This window comes from Vitis riparia, chromosome 19 (assembly GCF_004353265.1).
Source record: "Vitis riparia cultivar Riparia Gloire de Montpellier isolate 1030 chromosome 19, EGFV_Vit.rip_1.0, whole genome shotgun sequence".
NCBI lineage: Eukaryota > Viridiplantae > Streptophyta > Magnoliopsida > Vitales > Vitaceae > Vitis > Vitis riparia.
The window spans coordinates 6786659-6804911 of NC_048449.1; the positions used below are offsets into that span (position 1 = coordinate 6786659).

At 35.6% G+C, this 18253-nt stretch overlaps 2 protein-coding genes across 2 annotated transcripts; one reads left to right on the forward strand and one right to left on the reverse strand.

Moving 5' to 3' along the window:
• The first annotated feature begins 561 nt into the window (after positions 1-561).
• Positions 562-9374, forward strand: LOC117908553 (polyadenylate-binding protein RBP45-like). The gene is made up of 7 exons (XM_034822194.1): positions 562-1031; positions 2342-2816; positions 7586-7641; positions 7727-7857; positions 7956-8052; positions 8153-8299; positions 9032-9374. Exons 1-7 carry the CDS (start codon positions 687-689, stop codon positions 9032-9034), a joined length of 1254 nt encoding a protein of 417 aa, XP_034678085.1. The 5' UTR covers positions 562-686; the 3' UTR covers positions 9035-9374.
• A 701-nt stretch (positions 9375-10075) lies between these two features.
• On the reverse strand, positions 10076-17692 carry LOC117909502 (DEAD-box ATP-dependent RNA helicase 32). Its single transcript, XM_034823542.1, has 8 exons — positions 17179-17692; positions 15466-15741; positions 13845-14168; positions 12133-12324; positions 11909-12064; positions 11244-11662; positions 10783-10940; positions 10076-10563 (listed from the first exon to the last, which is right to left on the reverse strand). Exons 1-8 carry the CDS (start codon positions 17557-17559, stop codon positions 10217-10219), a joined length of 2253 nt encoding a protein of 750 aa, XP_034679433.1. The 5' UTR covers positions 17560-17692; the 3' UTR covers positions 10076-10216.
• Between the last annotated feature and the right edge of the window lie 561 nt (positions 17693-18253).

The window sequence follows — 18253 nt, forward strand, 5'->3', positions numbered from 1 at the left end:
AATTTGCAAACAATAGAGAATTAGTAATATTTCACTATCATGATTTTAAGTAGGTAATTTTTTAATGATTATGATTATTGTAAATAATTTATTCTTATTTGATTTGGTTGTCGGGATCACAATTTTTAGTAACCTTTTTCCATTTGGGGTGGAGTTCTCAAAATTTTGATGTTCGGTTTTTTCATTATGTTATGTTTAGTTATTTGAAAATATTAAGAAAGAAAAAATATGTTAACAAAAAAATATAAAAAATAAATATAATTAAAATTAATTTAAAATTTATATATATTTTAAATTATTTAAGTTTATTATAATAAAGAAAAATATGTAATGAGTTTGAAAAATATGTAAAAATAAATTATTAAATTTAAATTTATTTTTTATTTCTTTTTATTTTTCTATAGCTTGCGTCACCTCGTTTAGACGGCCCATGGACGAGACGGACTCCGGGCCCATTCATACCGGACCCGAGAAAGGACCCGAATATTCGATAAGTAATGTCCACCTGGCAGTCTTTGAGAACACTATAAAAGGGATCACCCGACCCCAGAATATCTCTCTCTTTCAGCGTTTAGGGCTAGGGTTTACAGATCACTCTCCTGATCTCGGACGCCCTTATCCACAGTAGGGCTTAAACTATTCAGCTTAGGGTTAGGGTTTCTTCTTCTTATCCTTCTTCTTACACCATGATGCAGCCGGCTCCAGGCGTTGTCCCACCTTCGATGCAACCGGCACCTATGGATCAGCAGCAGCCGCCGCAGTACCAGCAGCCCCCGCCACAGCAGCAGTGGATGATGATGCCGCCTCCGCAGCAGCAGCAACAGACGCAGCCCCCGCCGGCTTGGGCGCAACAGGCGCCAGTTCCGCCGCCCCAGGCCCAGCCCCAGATGGCGCCGCCACCCCAGCAGCAGCAGTATGTGGCCGCGCCGCAGGCGAGCAATCCCGAAGAGATTCGGTCGCTGTGGATCGGAGATTTGCAGCCGTGGATGGAAGAGAACTATCTGTGGGGATGTTTCTCTCAGGCCGGAGAGGTATACCATATGTGTGTGATTTTCTTTGTGTTTTATTTGTTTGATGGGAAACTGTTACTACGGGAATTGTTCTTTTACAAGCTAGGTTCCGTTTGATTACGCCGGAATCTGGAAAAGGTTTTGATAGAATATCTTTACTATTGGGAGAGTTTGTCATATTTGCGGTTCGTTGTGGGGAAAGTTTCTATTTAGCATTTCAAATTTAATTTTATCTTACTCAATAAAATTTTCATGGCATATATTGCTTCATCTGAATGCACTGCCTTACTTTAAAAGATGTTCTTCGACACTGGAAATTTATTAATTTATTTTTCATGAACATTATTTTTATGTTTGAGAGTATATTTTTGAAAAAAAGTTCCTTTTTACATGTGATTTTTTGCTTCAGAAAAGGTTCCATGGAAAATGTTTCTGTATGGTGATAAATGGAGGCATGCATGTTTATTTTGTAGTTTTCCTCTATGTGATGGGATTTATGCTGGGGTGTTTATGCTTATTTCTATTATTTACTGTTTTTATTGTTTTGGTGACGGTTTTAGTTTCTAACATTAAGCTGTCACCGTTGCTTGTCTCAACCAGGTATTAGTAGAGGGCTAACCCTAGGGAAGAATAAAATGTTGATCCCAGTTCAGTTTCTGAGATATGAAAGAGTCTAATATTTGAGTGGTAGATTATAAAAAATTGATTTGTTTATTTCTTACACCTTTTCAGTAGCTTGTGTATGATTTCTTGTTCCAGGCAAATTAAATGATTTCCCTGCAAATTGAATGGGTCCGACAATTTTATGTAGCATCTGAAACTATATTTTATGTTGTTTGGTATTTTTACTACTTCTGGAACAATTTTTTTTTTTGGTCCAATTTAAAGTTGCCCCACCCAAGGGAATTGTAATTACTAAACTCATACTTAATACACAAGTGGGACAATCAATTCCCATGAGATTGTAATGTATGTCCAAGTTGATCCAGCAAGAGTTGCTATTGAAGTTAGAGCCACGTATTTTCCGTGCTCTTGATTAGTTATTTGGCAACTTAATTTTATTAAAAGGAACACTAGTTTTTTCTAGTATCCTGGTTGAGTGACAAATTTAGTATTGATCGGTAATTGGTAATCAGGCTTATGAACTTACATGAAACAGTAGCTTGTACTTGATGTTTCTTGTACATCTTGATGAAATCTTGTTCAGTGGGGAGGAAGTTTATTTATTACCACTTGTCATGTATGTCTTTATGCCTGTTACCTATCTTCCCTATGTTGTATCTAATTAGTTTTTCTCATTTGTTCATTGCTGCCATTTTGGATTCCTACAGGTGGTTTCAGTGAAGGTTATCCGAAATAAGCAAACTGGCCAATGTGAGGGCTATGGCTTTATTGAATTGGCTACTCGTGCTGCAGCCGAAAGGATTCTGCAGACTTACAATGGCACATTGATGCCAAATTCTGAACAGAACTTCCGACTGAACTGGGCCACTCTTGGTGCTGGTGAGAGACGTGCAGATGACACTCCTGACTATACTATCTTTGTTGGAGATTTGGCTTCTGATGTGACAGATTACGTGTTACAAGAAACATTCAGAGGCCACTATCCATCGGTTAAGGGTGCAAAGGTGGTCACTGATAGGACCACTGGGCGTTCTAAGGGTTATGGGTTTGTGAGGTTTGGAGATGAAGGTGAACAACTGCGTGCAATGAATGAAATGAATGGAATGTTCTGTTCAACCAGACCCATGCGAATTGGCCCTGCTGCTACCAAGAAACCTGTTGGTGGCCAGCAATTCCAGAAAGGTAGGTACTTCTGTAATTACTACAAGTTATATTTATGCTCATTAGTGCTGCAGAAGAAAATATTATTATAGTGATGTTGTGATTCAGTATTTAAATGGCTAATGTTTCAGGGTGGTTATGTTGTTTGTTCCCAATGATTTTGACATTTTCTAATTTAGCATTACTTGAAGTAGTGAGCTGAATGTTTGTTGATACCTTTTTGAGGTGATACTATCAAAACAGTGTTCTAAAATTTTGACGATCTTTCAGTTAAGCACTTGAAGATAGGCGGAATTTGCAAAGTCATTTCCTTCCAGTTCTTAAACTTGGCCGCATTAATTATGTTAAAACATGCAAAAACTTATATAAAACTCATGTTGTCTCAAAGCAGGACTCCAAGAGGCTCTCATTTTGGGGGGCCTGGAACTGATTTCAGCTGAAATGATTCCACTTTAGTGCGTGGCCTCATTTTAGGTCAGTTATTTTGTTTATGTCATAAGTTTCTTCTTGCTTCATTTTCTTGTGGCATTTATCATGCTACATTCACTTACTTTCCAGTTCTTTATATTTGAAGAGCTACCAGTCAAGTTAAATTTCATACATTTTTCCGAAGTTTGCATTTCCTTTTCCATAATTTTTTCTTATTTAGTAAATCCAGAAGAACCGTTGTTTTATTTCGTCATGGTTCAGTTCCTTTACACTATTACCGTATATCTGAATACAAGTTTTCCTTTCCTTTTTTTGGGTTCCCATGGGTAATTTCGCTTCCAATTTTCAGCTTTTTTGTCATGAGGGAATGCATTTTTTGGGAGCATTTTATTGCTTAAAAGTTAAATGCTAGAACTAGTTGCAGCCATGGCTTCAATTTCTTGCATGTGGCCATGCAGTATCTTACCCTTCTTAGGATAGGCTCTTTATGGTTGTGCTTCAAGTATGTTCTCCCTATTGCACTATCATTTATTTCCCTATCTTTTTGATGCTTATATTGCTTCTCAGGATGTCTACAATTGGAAGGAAAGACTTAATGCCCGTCTAGTTCATAAAGTTTTAACTTCCCTCAATTAATTGACGGGCATTAGAAGCTTAAGTAAATGCCTTATCAAATTTCTATAAAAGCAAGCGTTGATCCTCTTGTACCTCACTCAAATGTTTCCGTATGAACAGATCTGTGAATATATCTATTGTAATACTGTACTCTCCATTTGAATATAACATTGTTGTCCATATTTTTCTGAAGGTACCCGACAAAAAGCCATTTTTCCCACAGTAGTAAAATTGATGATATTGTCAATTTTTTTTCTGACATTTTATGTGATATGTTGTGCATCTGTCTTCATTTCTGAGTGAGTGTAAGTTTTTAGCATTTTGTTGGCTTTGATTATATTTCTAATCTCATGTTTTTTGGTACTCTCATGGTATGATTTTGTTATTTAATATTCCAACATGTGTCTTTGGAAGTGGAAGGCATGTATGGGATTGACTTGAAAGTGATTGTGTGAAATGACATGTTAGGATGATAGGATCCAATGTTTGTTTGTCTTGTTGGACAAGCACATGTTTATCCACATTGATTATCATAGAAAGTAACATGAAGAGGACATGTACAGATGGGAGGTAGTACCAGGATTAATGAGTGATTAGGATTAGTTAGAAGCTAACTTAAAGTGAGATCTAAGTGGACACCAGCCAAGTGTCTCACTTATAAGATGATATTGATGGATACACTCACTCCATACAAATTAAAAAGATGAATTGAATATGATGCAATACATGTTACTTTGTTGATGAAGTCGTGGAAACATTCCCACTTAAATATTTGTGCAGAATGTGGTAGAATTGTGGATTTTTTAATTCATTGTGCAGAAGTCAATGAAAAATAGTGTTAGGCAGATGTGGCTATTGAAAAGAACTCCTGAATGTGAAATACTTATATAATATTATTGAGATGTTTTGCTAAAAGGTATGTGTTCACAATGTGCTTAAGGCATGAAGTGTTGTGTGTTTAATTTGTTATGAAAATGTCTTTGGGAAAAGTGATGCTGCAAATAAATTAGCCTTTAGTAGAGAAGTCAGTTGAAAGTATTCTAAAAATTATTCAGTACATGAAATATGATAAAGAATATATCTGATAAGGTTGTAACTTAATGTCTTCTTGGCTAACTTTTTAGCTGAGATTGAAGGAATCATTTTCAGTATATTTCTTTGTATGAGGATGGTATGAAATGGAAGGAACCATATGACATATGATTCATTGTTGTTCTGCCTTTGATAGGTTTGGCAGTATTATGAATTATCGACTTAAAAACACAAAGATATGGTTTCCAATGAGCGGAATCTTGGAACAAGATTTATGAAGCCAACACAAGGTTGGACAATGTTGTCAAGGAAAATATGACTTCTAATTCAACTTAATGAACCATTCCAATCCAAATGGTTGGGTTTAGTACTATTGCATGACTAAATTTAATTTATATGAAAGGTTCTTTCTTAGGAATTAGAATAACTGAAGTTTTGGCAATTGATCCCAATTGGGGGGGTTACGGAAGTAGAGATTTTGGCAATGGAATTGGGTTGCAAGTTGGGGAAAATTCCATCTTTTTACCTAGGGTTGCCTCCAAGAGCCTCTTGCAAATCTGAAGCAGTTTGGGACAAAGTGGAGGTGAAGTTTCGTAGAAGACTTTTGATGTGGAAAAGACAATACATCTCAAAGGGGAGAACACTTAACTTTGATTAGAAGTACTTTGTTGAGCCTGTCGATCTACTTCATATCCCTGTTTGTAATCCATAGAAAGGTAAAATTGAGGTTAGAAAAGATTAGACTTTCCTTGGGGAGGTGGGAATTTGGAAAAGAAGCTTCATTTGGTTAGATGGTCGACTGTTTGTACAGATAAAAGAAAGGGGGGATTGGGTATTTGAAGTCTTTCTTTACTGAATCGGGCCCTCCTTGGAAAGTGGAGTTGGAGATATGCTTCTAAAGGAGAAGTTTTATGGAAGCAAATTATAGAGGGGAAGTATGGGAAAGAAGGAGCAGGTTGGCACACTTGTGAAGTCAGCGGTGGTTATGGGGTTGGTGTTTGGAAAGCTTTAAGGGGTGAGATCTTTTCTTTAGTAAGACCTTGTTTGAAGTGGGAAATGATAGAAGGGTTAAGTTTTGGACAAATAGATGGTGTGTGAAGGAGCCTTTGTGTAACTTCTTTGCCTCTTTGTATGCTTTGGCTTCGTTAAAGGAAGCTTGGGTAGCGGATTTGTGGGAAGACTTGGGTGGTGGGGGTGGCGGGGAAACTTTGGTCACTGCGATTCACAAGGCATGTTAATGATTAGGAGATGAAAGATGTTGAGAATTTTTTTCATTGTTCCAAGCAAAGACGATTAGAAGGGAAGTTAATGACAAGGTGATCGGGGAAGAAGCAAAAAAGGGACTGTTTTCAGTCAAATTTCTATGCAGCCTTGGAGGTGGGGAGGGTAGTCCTTTTCCCAAAGAACATTATTTGGAATCCATGGGTCCTGTCTAAGGTGAATTTTTTTTCTTTGTGTGGAAAGCAAGTTGGGGGAAAAGTTTTAACTTTAGACAATCTCTAGAAGAGAGGGCGATCGCTAGTGAATAGATGTTTTATGTGCAAACAGGAGGGGGAGTTGATTGATCATATTCTTCTTCACTACTCTAAAGCAAGGATTCTTTGGCACATTTTGTTTTCCATTTTTCAGTATAGATAGGGTGATCTCTTCTGTGGTCAAAGATACCCTTTTAAATTGGCATGACTCCTTTGTAGTGGAGAAAATGAAAAAGGTGTGGAAACAAAACTCCTCTTTGCATATTTTGGACAATTTAGAGGAAACATAATCAAAGAGCTTTTGAGGATAAGGAACAAAATGATCAAAAGTTAAAAACTGTCATTTCTGTCGTTCCTTTTTAATCTTTCTGCTTGGGTTAGCTTGTAAGAGAAGGTCTGGTGCCTTAGTTTGATTTTGGAGAGTGGGTTGGGTCTTCTTGAGTGTCTTCAGGAATTTTTGTGCACTTTTTTGAGGTCTTCCGTTTGGTGCTCATTGTACATGTCCTATGTACTTTGGTGTACTTTTTTTTTGTATTATTAATTCGTACATATCTTTCTTTACCTATCAAAAAAAATTTTAGATATAGGTTTTCCGAAAGTGTTCATTCAGTGGGAAATGATTGGTACAGTGGTAGTATCGTGTGCTTTCATTAGATAGAGATACAGCCTTTCATCTACAAAGTGGTGGTGGTGTAATTCTTGTCAACTTTGCTCTATACCATCCAAGAACCTCAAAATAGCAAAATATAAACAGTTTGTGTTCATTTGAAGTGACAATGAACCTGAGACTGATTCAGAAATTGGTCTTTAGATGCGGAGGACCAATAATATGATAAGATTCTTGGGAGACTGATTTGAAGTCTCTAATAGATTATTATGTGTTTTGTTATATGAGTGTGCAATGTTAAATAGGATATTGAGGTGCTAATCCATGTTTTTACTTGTTCATGCTGTGTTTTGATTATATTCCTGTCAAGAAAGTTGGTTAACTATTTTTCTTTATTGTGGGGTTAAACAATTTATTAATGTTTGTATCATGCCAAGTTTATCTCAGGCTGAACATTTAACTATCACCAGGCAATCAGGCATGTCCTTTTTCTTGCCTGTCCCCTCAGTTGAATGCTTAGTGCTTCTTAAAAGCATATAGAAATCCCTCAACACTCTATCTGTATGCTGATCAAATTTTTTGGACTCACATAATATATTCTAGTTTCCTTCACATCAATTTGTTATTTGCAGCTTCTTTTCAGAATACTCAAGGAAATCAGGGTGAGAGTGATCCAAATAACACAACAGTGGGTAATCTGTTCTAATGTTGATATTATTCATTCTTGTGCTATGTGGTAATGACTCTTTAATATATGTATATATTTTTTACAGATATTTGTTGGTGGTTTGGACTCCAATGTTACTGATGACTATTTGAGACAAGTGTTTAGCCAATATGGTGAATTGGTTCATGTGAAAATACCAGTAGGCAAGCGCTGTGGGTTTGTTCAATTCGCTAATAGGTAAGCAAGCCTATGACTTTCCATATAAGTGTGCTAATTTTTTTCCCTGACCCCATTTTCTTACTCTGTTCTTTTGTTTGCCCATGTCATGGGTCTAGAGCTTGTGCTGAGCAAGCTTTAGCTGGGTTAAATGGTACTCAATTAGGAGCACAGAGTATTCGTCTTTCATGGGGGCGTAGTCCTTCGAACAAACAGGTTTGTTAAACTCGTACCAAATATCTTAAAAGAATTTTTGGTTTATTGCATGTTCCTGTTTATCTGACTAATTGGAGGAGCCATTTATTGGATTGGTCAGGCCCAGCCAGATCAGGCCCAGTGGAATGGTGGATATTATGGATATGCTCAAGGATATGAGGCATATGGGTATGCGCCACCTCCTCAAGACCCTAACATGTACTATGGAGCCTATCCTGGATATGGAAATTACCAGCAGCCACAGCAAGTAAGACCATGTTATATAAGCTTCAGCTCCTTGTTTCTTAAGTAGCTCTTTTTTTTATAACATTACCAGCTTGCTGAGGGTGTTTTGACTACTTGTGGAATATGTGATGCCTTCATCAAACCTTGTTGAGTTCAATGTTTTCTTTCATTTAAAATAGATGGGTATTCTGAAGTTCAGAAAATAGGCTGCCTGATAATAAGTTCACCCATATTTTTACGCCTAGAAAAAGGGTTGTCTATGTTTTGACATGGAATCAAGTTATCACTGGAAGTATGGTCACTGAACATCTTGTTTTGCCTGGTTCAGAGAAAAGCTTCTATGCTTATAAAGCTAGAATCCCCAGTACTCTCTCATTCTGCCTGGTTGGATGAGAAGTTCTTATGCCTCTAAAGCTGGCAGTCATGGTGTATGGCCATCACCTTCATCTCAATTTCAAAAAACTATAAAAATTGTCTGAACTGCTCTCTCTCATCCATGATTTCACTGGGCAACTTCTGGAATATTGGCCTAATGCCAATCTTTCATTGATTGGTTTATGTTTAAAATTTCAAATTTCAACTCCTTAATAGTTGGCTGGCAGTTAAATGCTAGTTGTAGGACACTGGATGCTACATGCTTGTTGGTGGGGCCTGACTTACGAAAAATATTATGTACTCATCGTTTTTTTCCCCCTTCCAATTTATATTTATTTCTCCTGGCATTCATGATGTAATTGTTTTTGGATAAATGCAGTGATCTGTTGCTGATGAAGCAGAGAGGTCTTGATGGCTGGGTTTAATGGGTTCCACTCTTTGGTGGGGTAGTGGCTTTGTTCGGATGTTGAAACTGGGTGTAATATGATGGTGATCGGTTCTGGGATCAGCTTTGCTTAGACATTACACATTGTTTTGTTTTAGCTCCTCTTTCATTCGTCTCTCTTTTGTTCTTTGTGGAAACTAATGAGTGGGCTGGAGGCTATTTTAAGGTCATGAATGCACTTGGCAGACAAAATATGGTTTACATTTATATACATATATAATATGAACTCTTCAGTTGCTGCCATTTAGAAATTATAACAGCTACCGTTTACGATAAATTGCCTCAATTTGTTTTTCTTGGCGTTGTTCCTGTTTTTGTTGTAGCATGAGCCCAGATCCGATCCTCTTGGGATCATGGGCTTTAGTGGTTGGGAACTGGAAACGCATCACATCCATATATATATATATATATATATATATTGTTCTTGTGCTTCACTTTGCAGTTTGCTGAAACTGTTGGCCTGGCCCAGCATATACTGGGATGAAGGGAAGACGAGGCTTTCACTGCCATCTTTAAGATTTAATACTTTGTGACGTTATATCCTGTAACCCAATTCTCAAATGTTCCTCCAAAAATGGAAAAATGGTTTTACATTCCATTCGGGGAGGCTCAGTTTTCTCCAATATAATTGTTTCAGAGAAAGTCAAAGGGAAACATCAACAACCTCCCCATTAATAAAAGATTTAGACTATGTTTGATTTCCATTAAAATTTGAAGAAAAATACGAGGAAAAAAAGTAGAAGGAAAGATAAAATGAAGAAAAATAAAAATATGAATTAAAAATTGATAAATTATTATTTTTTTGTTACTTAAAATTATTTTATTTATTTTAATTCATCAAATATTAAATAATTTAAAAATTCATAAATTTTAAATTAGCTTTAATTATATTTGATTTTTTTTAATTTTTTCATAAGAGAACCAAATATAAAAAAATTATTTTTCTTTGTATTTTTTTTCTTTCCTTAGTATTTTCCGAAACCCAATATAACGTTAGGAAATTACTCTTAACCAATTTCTGATTACATGTAATGCCTCAGTCCAGAAAGAACGCAAAACTCTCTTCAACCAATAATAACCAAAATTGCCCTCAATACATGTAAGTATGCCTGATGATAATTAAGAGTGCATTGAATTCAGCAGCTTCAGAGCCAGGGCTTCTTGCTCTGCCAAAGAAATTGACTCAGCACTGAATTTAACTTTATCCTCATTTCCTTCTCCCTCACTTTCACCATTATCGCTGTCAAAATATATTTTTGACCTTTTACTCTTTCTAGCTGCGGCTGCTTCTGCGTCTGACCCAGAAAGATCTTCCTCGTCCTCTTCATACTCTTCTTCGCTCCTCCTGCTCTTCATCTTCATCTTCTCTTTCATTCGCTTATCTTTGAGACGCTGACGGTGCAGAAGCTTGTCTTCTTTGTCTCGCGGTTTCATCTCTTCCCTCAGCTTCGCATATCTTTCTTTCACTGCACAGGAGCAGTTTGACTTATTGACAAATGCACAAAACCAACTTATTCATTCACACCATATTTAGAAGCAAACATTTTTGGTGAAAATCACTAGGTTTATTATCTCATCATGACAATATTTATGCATTAGCTCTCTCACATTGTTTGCCCTCAAGTTCAAAAAAGTATGCATTTGCAACAAAGCTTTTAAGATTTGCACTTCAAGAATGACTATACCTTTGTCAAGTTGAAGCAAGTCGTTGCCACTGTCTCTGTCAGCAATTTTTGCTAATGGAGGAAGTGTGTTGCCTTCTTCGTCAAAAACTACCCTAGACCCCACTGGTCTATGAACGTTGATCTTCAGCTTCTTTTTCTTTGTAACCCTAGTTCCTAGGCTGCAGAACCAAGGGGAAAAAAAATTCTCACTTAGCATCTATGTCAATGGAGATTGCAACACAGGCACAGAGGGCATAGCAATAAATCTAAACAGCAAGCTGGCACCAAACAAATTGAACAATCGGGATGGGATATTAGAGGGTGTCAAACCTGTCGCATCGTTCTAAATAAGCCTACCAACTATTGAGAGTCATGAACATCTAATTGGATTCTAGTGATGAATGGAATTCATCCGCAGTTCATATTTGCTCTACTATCAAATTATGGTTCTTTAGGTGAAATATTCTAGAAAAGTAACATACCCAACAGCTTCAATTTCTGTTGCTTGTCCTTCAGCTTCATCAGGGGACTCTGTTAAAAGAAAACCTTTATCCACCTCCAGCTCCTTGGATCCCACAGTAACTTCTTTACTTCTAGGAATCTCTGACAAATTCTCCTCGTCAGAAATTTCAGGTAGATGAAGAGAGGTTTCTGCTGGCATTAATTTGCTCTTGGTTTTCTGATTTAGAAAGCGAACTTTTGGGGTCATTGGTAAACCCAATGATACAGAGAACTCCTCAACTGGTAGTTTCATCACATCAAAGACCTCTTTGTCTCCTTGCTTATGAATGGACCTCAAATATGTGATGAAGGCTTTTTGTGCCAGATATCGCATATCATTACACTTAACTAGTAAATCTTGTAATAATTTAGACACCTGTTGCAGTCGTTTTGTGTTAGCCTGTAAAAGAGGAGCAGATGAACGGAAAGTTTAGCTTCTAAATAAATCACATATTTGCCATAGCATAGAAAGTTCAGCTTCTAAACAGATCACATATACACCATGGCACAACATGGTTGACATAGATTTGAACATCTTGTTTGTTAGGCAGCCCTTGTATGATAGCATCAATCAGCTGCCTTGACCATCCAACTGAAAACAAAGGAGAACTACAAACGGTTGGTTTTGGGAATAATAACAGTCTACCTTGATAAGGTGAATCGGTATTTTTGCCACTTCTAATTTTTTCAGCATTTCTGTCTCTGAAGGCACCAGGAATAAAACTGACCTTCCTTCAGAATGATAGCGAGCAGTGCGACCAACTCTATGTATGTAAGCTGCAACATCTTCTGGACAATCTACCTGGAAATATAACAAAGAACTGAGACCACAGTCATCAGTAAAAACAAAATTCACCAGAAATAACCCACCTGAATGACCCAGTCAACTCCCTTATTGAAATCAAGACCTCTTGAAGCAACATCAGTTGAGAAGAGTACTGAACGACTCTCACAGAACTGGGAATATATTCCCATCCTTTTCTGTTGATTCATCTTCCCATGAAGACACTTCAATGGGATTCCTGGACGCAGTTTCTTGAATGCTTCAAATACGAATTTTACCTATTGAATAGTGCAATTCAACATCAACTATGATAGTAGAAGGAAAGATGAAAACGCACAGATGAAAATGCACCGCACAGTCAAGTAAACATGATGACAGGGATATAATGCAGTGTAAATCGTGATAATAAAAGAGAAGTAAAAATGACACTGAAAGATGACTGAAACAAATATTAGAGGACTATTAATGCAGAAGCATTGAAACAAAAAGATGCCCAACTATTTTTTTTTTTTTTTTTTGATAGGTAAAAGCAATTGTATTTAAAGCGCCTAAAAAGGGCACACAAAAGTGTCCATGATGTATACATTGTGTCATACATGACACGATGTATTATGACAACTATGCAACTACAAGATCCTTTTGTATCCGGTGTAAAAATCATGCAGAAAGCATTACCCTGTAAAGATCTTGATGTGAGACAGGGTAAGATCAACTTAACTCATTCCTCAAATATTTTTCTTCGGTGCAGGACCATAGTCACAACCACCATAAATGTATCTTATATATCAAATCTTCTTGGACGATCTCTTGCAGAAATGAAGAGGCAAGGCTTCCATACTTCAAGCAGTCTAGAGTTGTTTGTTTTTTTTATTCAATTTTGTCTTAATAGAAAAGTGATTTTTTTAAACTTTTCTCTTAGTGAAAAAGTCACTTTTTCTTTTTTCACTAATCAATCTTTAACTTCTACAACACCCAAACTCAATTTATCATTCCAAACAAAACCAAATTTACTTTTGAAAATTTATAAATAAACCAAACTACCCCAATTTCATCCAATTTGACTAAGAACTGAATTTACCATAAATCTACAAAGTTATTGTGAAAAAAACAAAATATAAGTTATCTACATTCCATCATTTTAACCCTTAATTCTCAAACAAATTTAATCCAAATTTTTTTTCTGAACCTTCGCTCATCAACAAAACCATCACATAATAATCACCTACTTTGGATAATAAATGAATTTAAAATAAATCCTAAAAGTTTCAAATCAGAACAGAGATTTGACCACGTGTAGCCACTGTTTTGTTTCATAACTCATTTAAATCTCAATGAAATTAAGTTCCATAAGTTTGTATAGACTCTTCATTTAAAAGCAAAAACAATAATAAAGTCATAAAATTTGAATCAGAAATGAATTTACAATCATTTTTTGAAGTTTAGCTCCTTATAACACAACAAAATCAAAATAAATCAACTATTATCAATTCCAATGAAATTTCTTCCATTAAAATTCCAAAACATAACTTGTTTAAACATCTACTACTATCAACAATTCCACTTTATTTTGAAAAATCAGAAAGATAGGATTTGATATTCTCTGCCATTGAAAATTAGAAAATTAATAAATTAATCTCAATAATTGAACACACATTTTAATCACAAATGCACAGATCCAAAGATGCATCATATAAAAATCAATGAGTAACTAACAGATTTAATCTAGGAACTTTCTAATATTTCCTTAGCAATCAAACAAGATTAGAGGACCTATTTTTACCCAATAAGTGAAAGTTACCTGCTTACGACTTGCAAAAAAAACCAGAATTCTTGAATTAAGATGCGCCTTTATGAAGCTCCACAACATGTCTAACTTCTGGTCAAGAGGAACAATCATTGCAGTTTGCTGCAGGCGATTGGGGGTAGCTGTAGCAGACTCCTCATGAACACTAAGATACTCTGGGTCCTTCAAACTGAGCCTCGCAAGATCCTGAACTGATTTTGTTTGGGTAGCTGAGAAAAGCAAGGTTTGACGGTGTTTTGGCAACTGTGAAATAATTGCATTTAGGGCCTTCTTAAAGCCTACATCAAGAATTCGATCTGCCTCATCAAGGACCAAAACCTGTTCCCTGGCCAGGAAAATACACCCAAATCAGAAGCCAAGGCAAGCAGAAAAAGAAAAAAGAAAATAACCCAGTAGCTACCCAAATACAATATCCAAAATTTAGGTCTAACTCAAATTATCAAAAAGATTTGTGCCAAAATAGCAGAAGCCAAGAAGAACAAAAGGCCTTGGATATGTAATGGATCTTAAAGTACTATTTCTGCATCTCCCTGACCAACTACGCCCATATTGGGATTCCTCATTAATAGATGATCAAGTTTAATAGATTCACCCTCTGAAACAAGAAGTTCTAGTCCTAAAGGGATAATATCAACCACTTGATGTCCATCTATAGATATAATGTAAATAATTAAAAATAAATGAAATGGCTTGTAACTATTAAAAGTAACCAAAGGAAAAGAGTTAGCAAGATGTTCAGATCTAACTAAAATATCATCTTTTGCCAAGAATACGTATCATGAAAATAAGCCAGTAGCTAAGCAAACACAATATTGTTTTACGAGTTAACAAGTTATACTTATCAATTTCCATAAAGAATAATATCGTATCGTTGTATCTTATCATGTTTCATAAGCTTTTAATAGCTATGGTAGGGTGGGAATCATATCAACAATCTTAAATGATTGGTGTGAGGCACAATGGGTAGGAAATTGTTACATAAGCAAAAAACCAGTAAACTTTCTTTCTTCTCAAATTGACCTCACTTTATAAGGAAACAATGATGAGATGATGAAAACCATCACAGTTGATTTCCTGCAATGAAACCTAAGAGGTGACATATATACTGTTTAAGAATTTACACATGCCCCAATACATGCTAAAGCAAAGAGCCACAGCTTATTCCCAGCCCATAGTTTTAAAAGGCGTGCTTTAAGTGCGCCTAGGCTCAAGGCGCCACCACTCCCAAGTTATAGCGCTTGCTTGCCAAGATATGTGCCTTATTGAAAAAGTGCGCCTTGTCAGCTTTACTCTTCCTTTGTAAACACTTTTATTTTTGAAATTTCTAATCATATACCGAAATGTATATAATTTCATTACTTTTTTATTGAATGCTTCTTTTAAATGTTTCAAATCTTAAATTTTTTATTGATCGGATTAGATTTTGAATCATATTTTACAAAATTGATGTGTATTTGTGTTGCGCCTTGCGCTTAAGCTATAGGAGACTTTTGCGTCTTAGGTGCACCTTGCACCTTTTAAAACTATGTCCCAGCCTTAAAAAAAATGGAAAATTCAGAAGGCCAAAGAATGTGGAAGGAAAGAAAAACATTGAAATAAAAAATATTGTGTTGACCTGAAGTTGTGAACAATCAAAATTTGGAGTTTCATCCATGTGCTGAAGAAGCCTCCCAGGAGTGCAGACCAAGATGTTCAGTTCATTTACATGTTCTTTCTCCATGCCAACATCTTTGCGGCCACCAATTAGCAGGCCAGCACTAAAAGAATGGTACTTTCCAACAGACTTCAATACATCAAAAAGTTGACCAGTTAATTCCCTTGTGGGTGATATAATGATGCTTCCAACTCCATCCTCTGGACCCCATCTCAATCTGTATAACTTCTCCAGAACCTAATAAAAAATATGATAGGCATCAACAGTTCCTTTTTTGTGATGATTGTAAATGTTTTTAATGGTAAAGAGAAAAAACCCAGCACATATGCCCATGAGGGTAGGATATTAAGAACAAGTGAAAATAATGGGACATTTGATGTTTCATTGAAGTTAAATCACACCCACTTCGCATTATCTACAAGTTCATATGCAAATCCTCCATTTTTAAACATGCTACTCATCACATAAAATGGCAGTCAAATAAAGGATTGTGAATAAAATTATTCCTTACCCTTGTTTGGTATAAGAGGAAGGATTTATTTGGTTCTAGGAAAGCGCAAGGCAAGGAAAAGGAAAATATATGACAATGACTTCCCTTGTCAAGCATTTGCCAATTCCTTATCATTATCTCTAAGAATCAAACAGACTAACTGATTAACAACAAAATGCCTAAACTCAACTATGCCTTAGACAACAATTCTAGTTAGGCGAGGCAAGTTCTGATCCTTTTACCCAAATTTCAAGTGACATAAAACATAAGATTCAAGTTAGTATATTTCCAGTTTGCCTATAAATAAATAAATAAATAAATAAAATATAAGATTCAAAGCTTTACTTTCTTTTCCTGAATTCTACTGACCATATCTAGCTAACAAAACATGACACAAATTTCTCAGTGATTGCTGAAATAAAAAATTTCTAGTCTTCCCGGATCAACTTTTTGTCATTCTAATAATATCTCAAAGACACAGGTAACATGCCATCTGGTTCACCATACCTCAGCCATCACTATATGTTAGTAGCGGTGGAGCCACGTGCATGGGATGCAAATGCCCACCCATTAAATTTTTGATAGAATTATCCATAAAAGGGGATTTGACAGAATTTTAGATGCATTTGATAATTACCACTAGAATACACATTAAGTTTTGGCCTTTTTTGCCCCCCTTGGGGATAAAGTTCAATGTCTTCCTCCTAAACTACTTTTCTACCTCCACAGCTGATATGCTTCTAGTCTCTATTGCATCAAGTAGAGTAGGTTCTTATCATTTGCATTACCCAAACAACTAAAAATTTTAATCTCATTTCTTTTTCAACACTAAAACGAACAGACCATAACCACTTAGAAAAACTTACGCCTAGATTCTTAAAAATACACCTATTCATGCAAAAAAAAAAAAAACTTTCTCTGACCAACGGACAACTATGTAGCCCAATAAAACAAACTTCCAATATCCTTTCTCTTCACATACTCTGCAACTAATTACACGATGAGTTATAGCCAAAACATAGAAAATCTTCCAACTTCTTCACTTTTCCAACACTTACTCAGGAACCAGACATACGAAACTTATAGCCAAAGCAAAACAAACTTTCAATTTCTATTCTTTTCCCACACTTTCCCAACAACCAAACAACACGCACTCCGAAGTCCTGAGTTAAAAACAAACTTACCGGAATCAGAAACGCCAGAGTCTTTCCGGACCCAGTTTTTGCCGCACCGAGAATATCTCGGCCGCAAAGTGAGTGCGGCAGCGAAGCTCTCTGAATCTCAGTCATAGTCACGTACTCTGATTTCTTCAACCCATCTATGGTCTTCTGCGACAACGGCAGACGATCGAACCTATCACAGCCGGCGTACGGAGAGAACGAATCCCCGTCGATTCTGCCGACGGGTGCATTGGAGGGCGGTGGAGCGAGCGACAGAGGATTGGAGCCCGAATCGGGTTTGCCAAACTCTATCCATGATTCGAGGAGCTCGATTTCTTGGAGCTCAGTAAGGCGCTTTTGCTTGACAAATTGTCGTTTTTGGGGTCTGGAATTGGGTCTTCGCATTTTGGGACTTGGGTTTCTCTAGGGTTTTGCAGATGATCGTTGAAGGACAAAGGAGAGGGTTAGGGTTTAAGGTTTTGTGAGGAAATTCTACTTCAACCCCTCCTTTATCCGTTTATACCCTTTTTGATGACAAAAATGTATGAGAATTCTATGATTCCTACCATACCCATCAAAATTTGTTTTCTCACCGTTAGATTTATAAACGGGAGAATTCTGATTTATATTATATTAATTTTATTTAAATTATTTCTAAAAATATTTCACCATTTAATTATAAAATTAAGATTTTTTTTTTTTAAAAAGATTCGTATCAACTCTATATATATATAAATATAAATATTTACATTTATGTTTATTTTTATAATAACTATTAATAATAAATATAAAAATAATATAAACGAATTAATATAATAATTTTTTAAAAATTTAAAATAAAAATTTACATAAAATTAAATATTATAATTTTATTTTTATATTTAAATATTATACATATTATATTTAATAAAATTTAATTTATTAATATATTTATATTTATCTTTTATCATTTAATTTGACATGTGAAATATTATATATATATATATATATATATATTAATTTTTAAAAAATATTTTTAATTTTAATAAAATATGAATTATATATTCATGATATTAATTGAGTCGATATTTTTTCTGTTTAATTATTAGTTTGATTTTTA